The 12,176-nt window shown below is 48.1% G+C and overlaps 1 protein-coding gene across 5 annotated transcripts in view; it reads right to left on the bottom strand.

Moving 5' to 3' along the window:
• ENOX2 (ecto-NOX disulfide-thiol exchanger 2) overlaps nt 1-11,673 on the bottom strand; it is a 37,229-nt gene extending 25,556 nt beyond the window's left edge. For 4 of the 5 annotated variants that reach the window (XR_012895626.1, XR_012895627.1, XM_075896654.1 and 1 more), the window contains exons 1-2: nt 11,521-11,673; nt 601-741 (exon numbers count right to left, since the gene is read on the bottom strand). Coding sequence is in view for 3 of the 5 variants with exons in the window: in XM_075896654.1 (XP_075752769.1) it covers nt 601-741; nt 11,521-11,563 (184 nt within the window). In the remaining 2 variants the exon portion in view is untranslated. Of the gene's footprint in view, nt 1-600; nt 742-4,142; nt 4,365-11,520 lie in introns of those variants that run through there. The other variant, XM_075896656.1, reaches the window with a different exon arrangement.
• Between the last annotated feature and the right edge of the window lie 503 nt (nt 11,674-12,176).

Below are 12,176 nucleotides of genomic sequence, written 5' to 3'. Positions count from 1 at the left end.
CCAGGGGAAGTGCACAAACAGACAAACCTGAACTTGTCCCAGGTAGGGAACATGCACCCCGTCCCCCGGCTGTGCCCGCTGCAGCAGCCATGGAGAGGTGCTTCTCACCTAGACCCAAGCTGCTGCGGTGAGAGAGGGCCGGGGTACTCCTCTCTCCCCAGGAGAGCCTGCATACTGAACCCCTCATCCCCAGAGCAATGATTAAAATGAAGCATGTACATTTTCAGTTTATTTTCCAAAATAAAAATTGAGTTAAGGACCAAGCAACACCAGGTAAATCATCTAATTTATATATAAGTGGCAACTAGCCTCAATATACTGAAGTGAAGGCAACACACAGGAAGACATGGCTATGTATATTTTGCACACCAATCTGATCCAAAAGAGAAATGAACACCTACTGCTGACTAATCCGGCCCTGAGCACATACCAAGATGTGATTCCAGTTATTTCTAGCTATCCAGTAACAGAAACAGATCTCCCAGTAACTCTGAATTACTGACACAGCAGGTTCTGACAGCGACTTTGCTTTGCCATTTTAAGCAGAAGCCTCCGTTGTTTCCCTCTTTCACAGTTAAACACACAGTGTGTCTGTCTTACCTGGAGGAATGTTTGTTCTCTTCCTCTTTTTGCTTGACTCCCCTCCATTCTCAACTGCATTTTCAGAAACCAGAGGGCTGGTGGTGGTAAATTGCAGAGGCCCATTATTAGTGGTAGGATCAAAGGGCAGTTGGTTTAAACCTGCAAGAGAACAAAATTTGTTAGGGGGATCTTTTCAGATTTTCACGATCTTCATAAAGCATCACAAAAATGGGAGAAATATCCCATACACAGCATAGCCAGAGGGACCATGGCAGGATTCTGTCCCTCACTCTGTTCTGCAGTAATTTGTCTGATAGCTGTCCCTGCAAGACAGGATTGAATGCTTCCTGCCCTGCTGATGAATTGAAGGAAAAGACACAAGGAACTAACTGTGTTTGCACAAACACACTTACTTTACCTACATCAGAACTCCCAAACTTTTTGATGGCATGACCTCATTTTAATGAATTGTTTCTTCCCAGGACCCCAGACAACATGGAGGATGCCATTTTGCTCTACAAAAGCCAAAGCCAGAACCAAGAACAGACAACGAGGGATGGATCACTCAATGATTACCTGTTCTAATCATTCCCTTTGGGGCACCTGGCATTGACCACTGTCAGAAGACAGGATACTGGGCTAGATGGACCTTTGGTCTGACCCAATATGGCCGTTCTTATGTTTAGAGCTTTGCAAGAGATACTCAGTAATATACTTAGCACGCAGCTAAACAAGAGTCTAAGGGGCAATGTGATACAGCAGAGCAAAAACTGCTAGGAATAGGATGAGACTGTTCAGAAGCACAGCACAGTGGACATGCATCTGACGAAGTGGGTCTTTGCCCACGAAAGCTTATGCTCCTACACTTCAGTTAGTCTATAAGGTGCCACAGGACTCCTCGTCGCTAGCACAGTGGAGTTTATCCTCTCTCGCCGCTTTCTGCTATACTGTATCTTCATTTACAAGTGTTTACATGTGCCTGGAATCTTGGCAAGGATTCTAAGCTAAACTATGCAGGGTCTAGACAGGTGGCCAGCTATTATTTCAGCCCCTATTGCGTAGAATGAGTGTTTGATTTCAACACACTTGAAAAGCCCATAAGGCTGAACTCTTAGATTCCTATTGTGAGGGTTAAATATCACCCATGGAAACATTTGAAACCTCATTATAAATACCTGAGTTTTGACAGGTCATGAAGTTCACAGGCAATAATATGTTATATATAAACGCAAATGAGTTGCAAACTCAGGACTAAAGGAAGCAGTGCCTCTCCCCTATGCATAAGGAGGATGATCTCTGGTTTAGTGTCCAAAAACTGGAGCTAACTAAGGGTATGTCTACATTGCACAGCTATTTCAGGATACCAGAGGTATCCCAAATAGCTACCCCACATCTACACAAGCCCTGCCTGTTATTTCAAAACACTTTTCAAAATAACTGGCATGCTATTTTGCCATCCCGGTAAACCTTGTTTCATGAGGGATAAGGGATGGCTCAAAATAGCACATTATTTTGAAATTTGGCACTGTGTACATGTTCCCAATTTCAAGTTATTTAGAAAGATTTGAGATAAGATTCACAATTTGCATAGCACAACTTGCGTATCTTATTTTTAGTTTAGGGTGCTATGAAGACACACTCTAAGAAAGTAATTTATTGCAGGAGTATCAAGAAGTTACAGTCAGGATTTAGAGCCTATTGGCCTACATGCTGTACCAATATAGAGGAAGAGCAAGTTCTTACCTTGCACAGCAATTTGTCACTTTTGCATTGAGTCACCATATTTCATACCAAACACCTTCCAGTGTCTGTGTGAAAATGGCCAATGGAAAACAGCCAATAAATGTTTTCTCTCTGCAGCCTATGTCTCATACGATGGATAGGAATTCTTTTCAGAAGTTTGCATTTCTTGTGGCACTTGCACTAAAAATACCAGGGAATTCTCCCTGCCACTGCTCTAACATGGGGAAGCTCCAACATTGGGGAGAGCTTTTGTACAGAATATCCTCCCATGTTTGGACCAGAGGCGATGGTTTCTTCCTGAGGCCTAGAGATATAAAATCCTGTTTAATTAGTTAACCAGTTAAACCAAGTCAGATCCTCCTGATATATAGCAAAGTTAGCAAGAACGGGGCTATGAGCAAAACATGATTCAATACATGAACTTGGCAAGAACAGGACTGGTGTTGCAAAAACACAAGCACTCCTAGGCACTAAATAGTCACATGAACATGTTCCAGAAGAACAGTGTCAGAACATCCCAATAACAAGTTTAGGCCTGCAACTGACTTGGAGCAGCCCTCTACCCATCGCAGGCTGGAAGCTGCTCAAGCCCCTTCTAGTTAACCGCAACTGGTAAGCATCAAGCCGTTATCTGTTAGGGGTATGATTTTCACTCCTCACAGACAAAACTTGTGTCACATAGCTAGAAGTGTAGACCAGGCCTTAATGCAACAAGATAACCAATGCAAAAGAAAGGAGGCCTCTGCTGTAAATTTAAATCAGTAGGCTGCACAGACACTGTACACAAATCTATTGTTCTAACTGAATACAATTCAATTCACCAGCTTCTAGACCAGACAGCTGACCTTCTCTATTGCTCTCTAACCGTGATCCTGGAGCACTGTGACTCAGATCCCTGTATTTCGTCTCCCTGATATCCACTTAGAGAAAGAAAAATCAATGCACATATTCAAATCAAAATATTACCTGTCACTCAGTGAAAACAGACATGGGTCCATTTCCTTTACCCTAATCAATCAACACACACTGACGAAAGAATACCCTGTAGAAGTAATGATACTGCCCAGGTTTCACTAGAATTTTTTTCAACATTGAAAAATATTCATCAGCTTGCCAGTCTTTGTTATGGCATCACATTTATTTCTAACAACGCAACAATGTCTGTTTAGAAATGCCCAGGAAATCTTTAATATTTATGGTATTACACAAATGTGACATTTTGCTGATATTTAATTGGTTTCTCGTAAGTCAATTCTGTGAAATATCTAATGCCAAAAGATGTGCTGCTTGTCTGCAACCTTTTTGCTAGCAGTTTTTTTGTTTTGTTTTTCGCCAGTAGCTGCAGGGAAAGAAATTACATATTTCTCTGTTTAAATGCCATCCATTACAAAATCTAATCATAAGAAAATGATTAGAAGCTGCTAGTCTGATTTCACATAAAGTTCCCCATTTTAAAGTGCATTCCAAATCTTTAGCAATAAATTAGAAAACGCTGATTGGAAGAAACACTGGAAGGGGACAGAAAAATACCAGCTGCTTGAAAATTGCTTTTTAATGCAAGCTCCCCAGGTTACAATCTAGTAGTAGTAGCAGCCCTCACATATGCAATACAAGGCAGGAAATGCAGGCACAGCTAGATAATCTTGATAATCAGTTCAAAATACACAGAAATCTGCTAGAACCATGGTAGACATGGTCTACATAAAACATGACTGCCATTATCAAGCCAATAAATCCGTCTAACAACGATCACCTGGAGATACCACAGGGAAATGTTCTTTCAGGAAATAAATACAGAGACGAAGTACATACTGTACCTGTGTACTGTACCAGGAACATTGCAAGACGCTGCTGGCAAAATTCTTCGATAGATCCTACAATCTGTTATCCTGACACTCCCAACTCCATAAGAAAAGAGGGAGGAAAATCACAGCAATTCAGCTCACATAGGATGCTCTTATTGAGCTCAGTTACTCGTACGGAGTTCACCCACAACAACCAGAGCAAATAAAGATCCTAATGCTAGTACAACTGACACTACACTTGCACGAAAGGCAGAAGTGGAAAATCCAGGAATCACGAGGGTGAGGGATTGAACTGACTTTTATGAATTGCTGCCACTGCTGCATGTGTTACCATCAGTCTCCAGTGAGTGACACTTATAGGCTGACTCTTGGATGTAGGAGAAAGATTGAAGAGCAGGTAGAGATGCAATTAGCAACATGCTCATCTGTGAATTGGTAAGGAATTTCAAACATTAGTGACTTGCAAAGTGGCACACAGTTGACACATCTGAACTTCACAACGTGCATGCCTTACAAGCTGCTGCCTTAGCACAGAGAGCAGCTAAGCACTGGTAATGCCCAAAGTCAATTACAGGTGCCAGAAAACACAGCACTCCTTTTGTTTCGAAAGTTCACATTCCAATGGAACATTTTAATCTAATATATAAAGGAAAATGTTTGTATGTTTGTGCGCTAATAACTTGGACACTACAAGAGCTACCGCAACCAAACTTTGCATGGGGTAACCTTTTATCCAGGAGAAGGTTTTAAGGGACTGTGGGAGGGAAGAGATGAGAGATCGATGCCTCTCCCTGGAGCTGCACAGGGCTTGGCAGTGTGGGGAGAAGCAGCTTCTAGGGGGAAGCGGCAGGGTCAGTCACTCACTAAGGCAAGCGGAGGGCGGGCTCGGGCGCTAGTGGCAGGCGTGTGGCTCCCTTTCCCCTCCCTCCCTTCAGGCTCCTCACCTCAGTTATACCAACTGTCAACTTATATTTCAACAATGTATACTGACAAAGCGCAAGGACAGTCACTTAAAGTAGTTGGAATTTATTTGAGACATCTTGCTTTTCACATGGACAACTCTATGTTGTGTGTTCAAGGGTTGGAAGTGGAAAACATTTGTACATATTTGTTAAGAATAATGAAAAAATATATAGTTTACAATAAAGTTTTTGATAACATGTAAAATTGGTTGTTTTATACTTATTTTAATCCCTATAGAATTCAGTGCAACTTTTCTACCATTCAAAAAATGATAATGGACTACTGTTTTTCTAAATTTTGTTCCTCTACTTTCCCGGGCAACGCCGGGTAACTCCCGCTAGCTTTCCCTAAGTAATCATGTTAAAAGGCTCCAGAATAATTATTTAAAAAAATCAAATTCTACTGCACACCACCTCTTAAGACTGAAATAAGGATGAAGAAATAGTCAGGGCTTAGTGTTAAATCCCCTGCTGTGTGGGCATTAAACATCTACACCAGTTTCAAAAGCAAACACACACCTAGGACTTTTCAGTTCCTATACCCAACAATGGAAACCGGAAACAAAGCCAACAAAGATTTTTTTTAAAAACAAGTAGTCCTATGGCACGTTAGAGACAGAAAGAGAGAGTATGTGTCATGAGCTTTCTTGGACAAAGCCCACTTCATAATCATCATGTCATCTGAAGTGGCTCCTGAAATTCACCCTCCTTCTAAATGTAAAAAGAGAAATGCACAGACTCTTTTGCCCCTCTCCCCCAAACAATTTTTACTCTGAGTTTATTAATAAATGAAAGTGAAGCTAAAGAAAAAACTAGCAACATGTAATATCTCACCCTAAAAGTTGTTGTAATAATCTTCACAGAGTAGATATTCTTCCAACCTGGGCCCAGTTCCTCCCCCCAGTTCAGTCTTTGTTGTTTCCTGCAGTCATCTAGGGTGGGGTAGCCAGGGAGCACTGACAACACGGATTACCTCTCTCCATACCCTTAAACAAGTTTTGCAAAAGGCGAGAATCCTTTGTGTTCAGTCTAAACTTTCCCTCTGCTCTTGTGGAAAAATACAGCATTGAGTATGGATCCCAGCATCAGGTGACAGTCTCATGCTTTAGCAGGGCCCCTGTCTCCATACCTCACAAGCTAACCCACACAGAAGGTTAAGCTCTATTGTCTCTCGCTAATGGGCCATCACAGCCCTGAAGTGTAAAAAGTGGGAATGCCCCAAAGTAGCAAATATGCAATTACAGATACACATATACACATTCCATATTGCTAACTTGATCTACAAAAATGATACATGCATACAAATAGGATAATCATATTCTGTAGATTACAACCTTTCCATGATATCTGACGTATCTTGCATAAAGCATATTCATAAACATAAAGATGTGGAATATCTCCTTGCCGGGATGTGTTGGCATTCCTACATAGTCAAGTCGGAAAAGCTGTATTAACCTTCACAGCTAAACAGGATCAGTTTACTGAATATGGACCATATATTACCATTTTTTGGCAGGGCAGCAGTGCATGGAACCTCTAGTGTGAAGCACCTTTACAATTTAAGATAGAGAAATGAAAGATTGTTGACAGTATTACATTTGCTGTATTTTTTTTCCAGTTTGTTTGGTTGAAGTACAAAGCCAAGCAAACAGAGTCGACCAGTCTGACCTCACGTATACTACCACCCAGAATCCTCACATGAAAAACAACCACCAAAATTAGACAAATATTACAGTGCACAGGAAACCAAACTATTATGTGCCACAGGAAGAGACTAGAAGAGAGAGAGAGATGCACCTATGCCCAAGATCCTGATAACCAGATAAGAACACAAGAACATAAAAATGGCCATACAGGGTCAGACCAAAGGTCCATCTAGCCCAGTATCCTGTCTGCAGACAGCGTCCAATGCCAGTGCCCCAGAGGGAGTGAACACAACAGGGAATCATCACACGACCCCTCTCCTGTCATCCATTTCCAGACAAAGACTAGGAACACCATTTCTACCCTGCCTGGCTAATAGCCATTGGTGGATCTAACCTCCATGAATTTATCTAGCTCTTTTTTGAACCCTGTTAAAGTCCTAGTCTTCACAACATCCTCTGGCAAGGAGTTCCATAGGTTGACTGTGCGCTGTGTGAAGAAAAACTTACTTGTGTTTGTTTTAAACCTGTTACCTATTAATTTCATTTGGTGACCCCTAGTTCTTATAGTCCCACCAACAGTGACCCCCACATATGGCAGACAGAGAGAAAGAGAGAGAGAGAGAATGCACAACGCCACTTCAGAGCACTGTACAGCATCCAATTTCTGTTGCTTCAGAGAAAGGAGATCCTCTCCTCCCCCGCAAACCCCCACACACAACGGGCACAAATCCCTTCCAGACCCCTGCAGGTAACCAAGGGAAGCACTGACTCAGGAACTTTAAGAAACGTAAGACATAAAACCAGAAGGGACTGTCAAGCCCTGCCCCTACCATCACAGGCAACTTTGTCATATAATCCCACTCATAAATTTGTCCAACTCTCAAAACTAATTAAGTTGTGGTCTCCCACCACTCTTGTTGGAAGGTGGTTCCAGAATCACACTCCTGTTAGAAACCTTCTAATCTCCAGCCTAAATTTTTCATGGCCATTTTATACCAATTTGTTCTTGTTAGTTTATACGCAGTTGCCCTTTCATTTAAATAGCTCTTCACCCTCCCTGGTATTTGCTCTCCTAATATTTATAGACAGAGATCATATCACCATGTAGGCTTCTTTTTCCTATGTTAAACAAGTCATGCTCTTCCAGGGCCTTTCATAAAATAGGCCCTCCATTTCCATGATCATGGAAGTAGTTCTTCTCCAAAGGTGCCCCAAACACCTTTTGGCTAGGTCTACACTGCAGAGCTATTTCTCGAAGTCTCCTGAAATAGCTATTCTACATCTTTTGAGCAAGCCTGTTATTTTGAAATATAACGGGCTCATTATTCCGACGGACCTGTAAACTTCATTCCACAAGGAGTAAAGGACATTTCAGAATAGCACTTTATTTAGTAGTTTGACACTGCCAGGTGCAGTGTAGATGCACCTTGTGTGTCTGGTAAGTTTAACAGTTTTGTTGGTGGCTAGCTGTACTTACCTAGGGTAGCCAACTCTCACATTTCTACCTCTAGGCCTATAGTATTTGGCGTTTATGAAATCCCTTCTGCGTGATTGAGGAGCACAAAGCTCCTGAGAGGTGTTGCAGTTTCTCACATCAGCTGATCACCACCACCAGAGGGAAATTTTCTGATACATTTGAACCAGAACAAGGACTGTGACACACAAGAGTACAATTCAGACTAAGTAGCTGCGTCACCACCCCTGCCCTCTATTCTGGGGTGCCCTTTGCAATGCTTTGCTGCTGTAGCCACCAACCCAGACAGCTCTCAAACAGCCTCCAGCATGTAAGCCACTGCCAACTCTGTGTGTTCTGCAGACAGCCACACCTTTTATCAGCCTTAAAGAGCATCATGGAGTGACCCTAACATGCTCCCAGTCAGATTTCTACCCAGAAATCTATGTCCTGCACAGTCCAGGACAGTACACATTACAGTACACATTACTTTAAATGTTATTCCTTTAAGAAAATAATGTGTATGCAACTTGTTACCCCAATGGAGTTACCCCCACTCTTCAGACTGAACACACTGGATTAGATAAAACAAGTGTATTAACCACAAAGAGAAAGTGAGTACAAATAATGAAGCATAAGTCAAAAATGGTTATAAGAAAAATAAAGATAAAATACTAATTGCCTTATTTAACCTATGTTAGATTTCAAACAGACTCTGGCCCCATGCTTTCAGCAGTCTTACTGACCAAACTGGGAGAGGAGTCCTGACCTACAGAGATTCCAACAGCTGCTTCCTCTGTCTCTTTGGGTGTGCTGAATGTGATGCACAGGAAAGACAGGAACATCTTGGGGTGACCCTGCCTTTTATAATTTCAGGCCTTGTCTCTTCACAGATCTTGTAATCATTGGGTGGTTCACTTGAGGCCTGCTGTGCCACCAGCTGTCTGCACAGAGCTGGGGTGGCCCAGAGAGAACACACATAGCTAAATGTCTATCAACACCTGAGCACACTAATGACCCCAATATGACAGCTGGCATGGCAGACTTCAAGCAAACCATTCACTGAGTACAAGAACCATTTCCCTCTCTGCTGGGCAAAGATACTCCTTCTGAGATACATCTTTAGACCCAGATACAAACAAGTCAGTACTGCCTCTAGGACTGAAACATCTCTATTACATGCTGTGATCCTGCCCATATCTTTTTTAAAAGAATCAGTGTTTCTCTGGCAGGGCAGAGCTGGCTGCCAGGCTGCTCCGGCTCCTGCCACCCATGTGATGAATGCAGAGGGGGAAACGACCCCTGCTGAAGGCCCCCATAACTCCCAGTCCTTTTTGCTCATAGGACAGTTGGAGCAGCCACTGAGGGGCCCCCAAAAGTGCAGGACCTCGGGCAACTGCTCCAATTAGTCCTATATACAGGACAGTTCTGACCTTCAGCATGTCACTCAAATTGAAGTATCCCATAATTACACAGCTTTTTCACCCCTTAACCCTTACACTGTCCTTCGACTCCCTACTGTTGTTTTGTAGTCTTGCAACTTATACCCACATCTTCACGTTATCCATTATTATACAATTGCCAAAGACAACTTCATTCTCACCTGTCCAAGAATTTTAATTTCTGGTCTAAAATATTGAGATTTGCCATAAGGAGACCAATATGCACGGCTTAATTATGTAAAAGTTACAAAATAGTTTAGTTTAAAATAGTGTCATGTTTACACTCTTCTTGCAATGTCTTATCACAAGCATTATTTCTGGAGATAAACTGACACAGAACCCATAAAAAATGGATCTTCTCTACAAGAATGGGATCTTGAGAGAGTTGAGACCTCTAGGGCAAAGCTAGCGCCAAGAAATCTATAGAAGTTTATTTGGTTAAGCTAAGAAGTTTTAAAGCTAGGTTAGCCTGAGGGGCATGTAGGGCTGTGACACACGAACTGCCTTTCAGGGGCAAGACCCAACAGAAGCAGCCAAGGCAGTGAAACCAAGGCTGAAAATGAGAGAGAAAAATCCAACATGCACACCTGTTATGGAGGTGCACAGAGGATCTGCTGGACATTGTGGATACAGGGGTAAGGAAAGGCAGGTACATACGGCTGAGCAGAGCGCCCAAGCACACACCGGAACTCAGCTCCTCTGCAGCCCCACGTCGCGGCACTGCCCCCGAGTCAGGAGGGCGGGGGGGGGGGGCAGCCCCACGTCGCGGCACCACCTCCCCCGAGTTAGGAGGGCGGGGGGGGCAGCCCCACGTCGCGGCACTGCCCCCGAGTTAGGAGGGCGGGGGGGGGGCAGCCCCACGTCGCGGCACTGCCCCCGAGTTAGGAGGGCGGGGGGGGGCAGCCCCACGTCGCGGCACTGCCCCCGAGTTAGGAGGGCGGGGGGGGGCAGCCCCACGTCACGGCACTGCCCCCGAGTTAGGAGTGCGGGGGGGGCCGCCCCACGTCACGGCACTGCCCCCGAGTCAGGGGGGCGGGGGGGGCCGCCCCACGTCGCGGCACTGCCCCCGAGTCAGGGGGGCGGGGGGGGCAGCCCCACGTCGCGGCACTGCCCCCGAGTCAGGGGGGCGGGGGGGGCAGCCCCACGTCGCGGCACTGCCCCCGAGTCAGGGGGGCGGGGGGGGCAGCCCCACGTCGCGGCACTGCCCCCGAGTCAGGGGGGCGGGGGGGGGCAGCCCCACGTCGCGGCACTGCCCCCGAGTCAGGAGGGCGGGGGGGGGGCAGCCCCACGTCGCGGCACTGCCCCCGAGTCAGGGGGGCGGGGGGGGCAGCCCCACGTCGCGGCACTGCCCCCGAGTCAGGGGGGCGGGGGGGGGGGGCAGCCCCACGTCGCGGCACCACCTCCCCCGAGTTAGGAGGGCGGGGGGGGGCAGCCCCACGTCGCGGCACCACCTCCCCCGAGTTAGGAGGGCGGGGGGGGGGGGGCAGCCCCACGTCGCGGCACTGCCCCCGAGTTAGGAGGGCGGGGGGGGGCAGCCCCACGTCGCGGCACTGCCCCCGAGTTAGGAGGGCGGGGGGGGGGCAGCCCCACGTCGCGGCACTGCCCCCGAGTCAGGGGGGCGGGGGGGGCCGCCCCACGTCGCGGCACTGCCCCCGAGTCAGGGGGGCGGGGGGGGCCGCCCCACGTCGCGGCACTGCCCCCGAGTCAGGGGGGCGGGGGGGGCCGCCCCCCGTCGCGGCACTGCCCCCGAGTCAGGGGGGCGGGGGGGCGCCCCACGTCGCGGCACTGCCCCCGAGTCAGGGGGGGGGGGCTCTCCCAGAACCAGGGCACGCGGAGGGAGGTCACTGTCCATTGGCCAGCAGCAGGGGTCCGCCCCGGGGTCCTCACCTGCCGGCCGCCGGGCCGCGCCGCCCCGGTACTCCTTATACATCCGCCGCTCGTCCGCCCCTCAGCCCGGGCCCAGCGCCGCGCGACAGCCCCGCCCCCTTCGCCTGCGCCGCCCATTGGCCGCCCGGCTCCGCGCCCCGAGGCATGCCGGGTACGGCCGTTGCCTAGCCGCTGGACGCGTGCTCTGATTGGCCGTTAGGGCGCGAGGCCTGGTGGGTGACGTAGACCGGCGCGCGGGGCGTCGGGAGCGGGACTGGCGCCGCCTCAGGCCAGCTCGGGGCGGGTTGCCATGGCAGCCAGGCTCTGCGGCGCGCGCCCGGGCCTGACACAGGGAGGCAGCGCACTGGAGGGGAGGGGTGTTAAGCGCCCCGCCTCAGGGCTCGCCAGGCGGGGCCGCAGCCCCAGTCACGGCGGGGCGCTCGGTCCGTGTCGCAGGCCCGGGGCGTCACAACGGTAAGTGTCGAGATTTAGCTGCCGACATCGGAACCCGCCGCCCCGCAGCGCTCGGCCCCTCGGCACGCGGGCCTCCCCCCCCCGCGCCGGGGTCCGGCAGTGCCCCCCCCCCCGCGCCGGGGTCCGGCACTGCCCCCCCCCCCCGCGCCGGGGTCCGGCAGTGCCCCCCCCCGCGCCGGGGTCCGGCACTGCCCCCCCCCCCC

The sequence above is a fragment of the Pelodiscus sinensis genome, chromosome 13, assembly GCF_049634645.1.
Source record: "Pelodiscus sinensis isolate JC-2024 chromosome 13, ASM4963464v1, whole genome shotgun sequence".
NCBI classification, from domain to species: domain Eukaryota; kingdom Metazoa; phylum Chordata; order Testudines; family Trionychidae; genus Pelodiscus; species Pelodiscus sinensis.
This window is presented reverse-complemented; position numbering and strand designations above follow the sequence as displayed.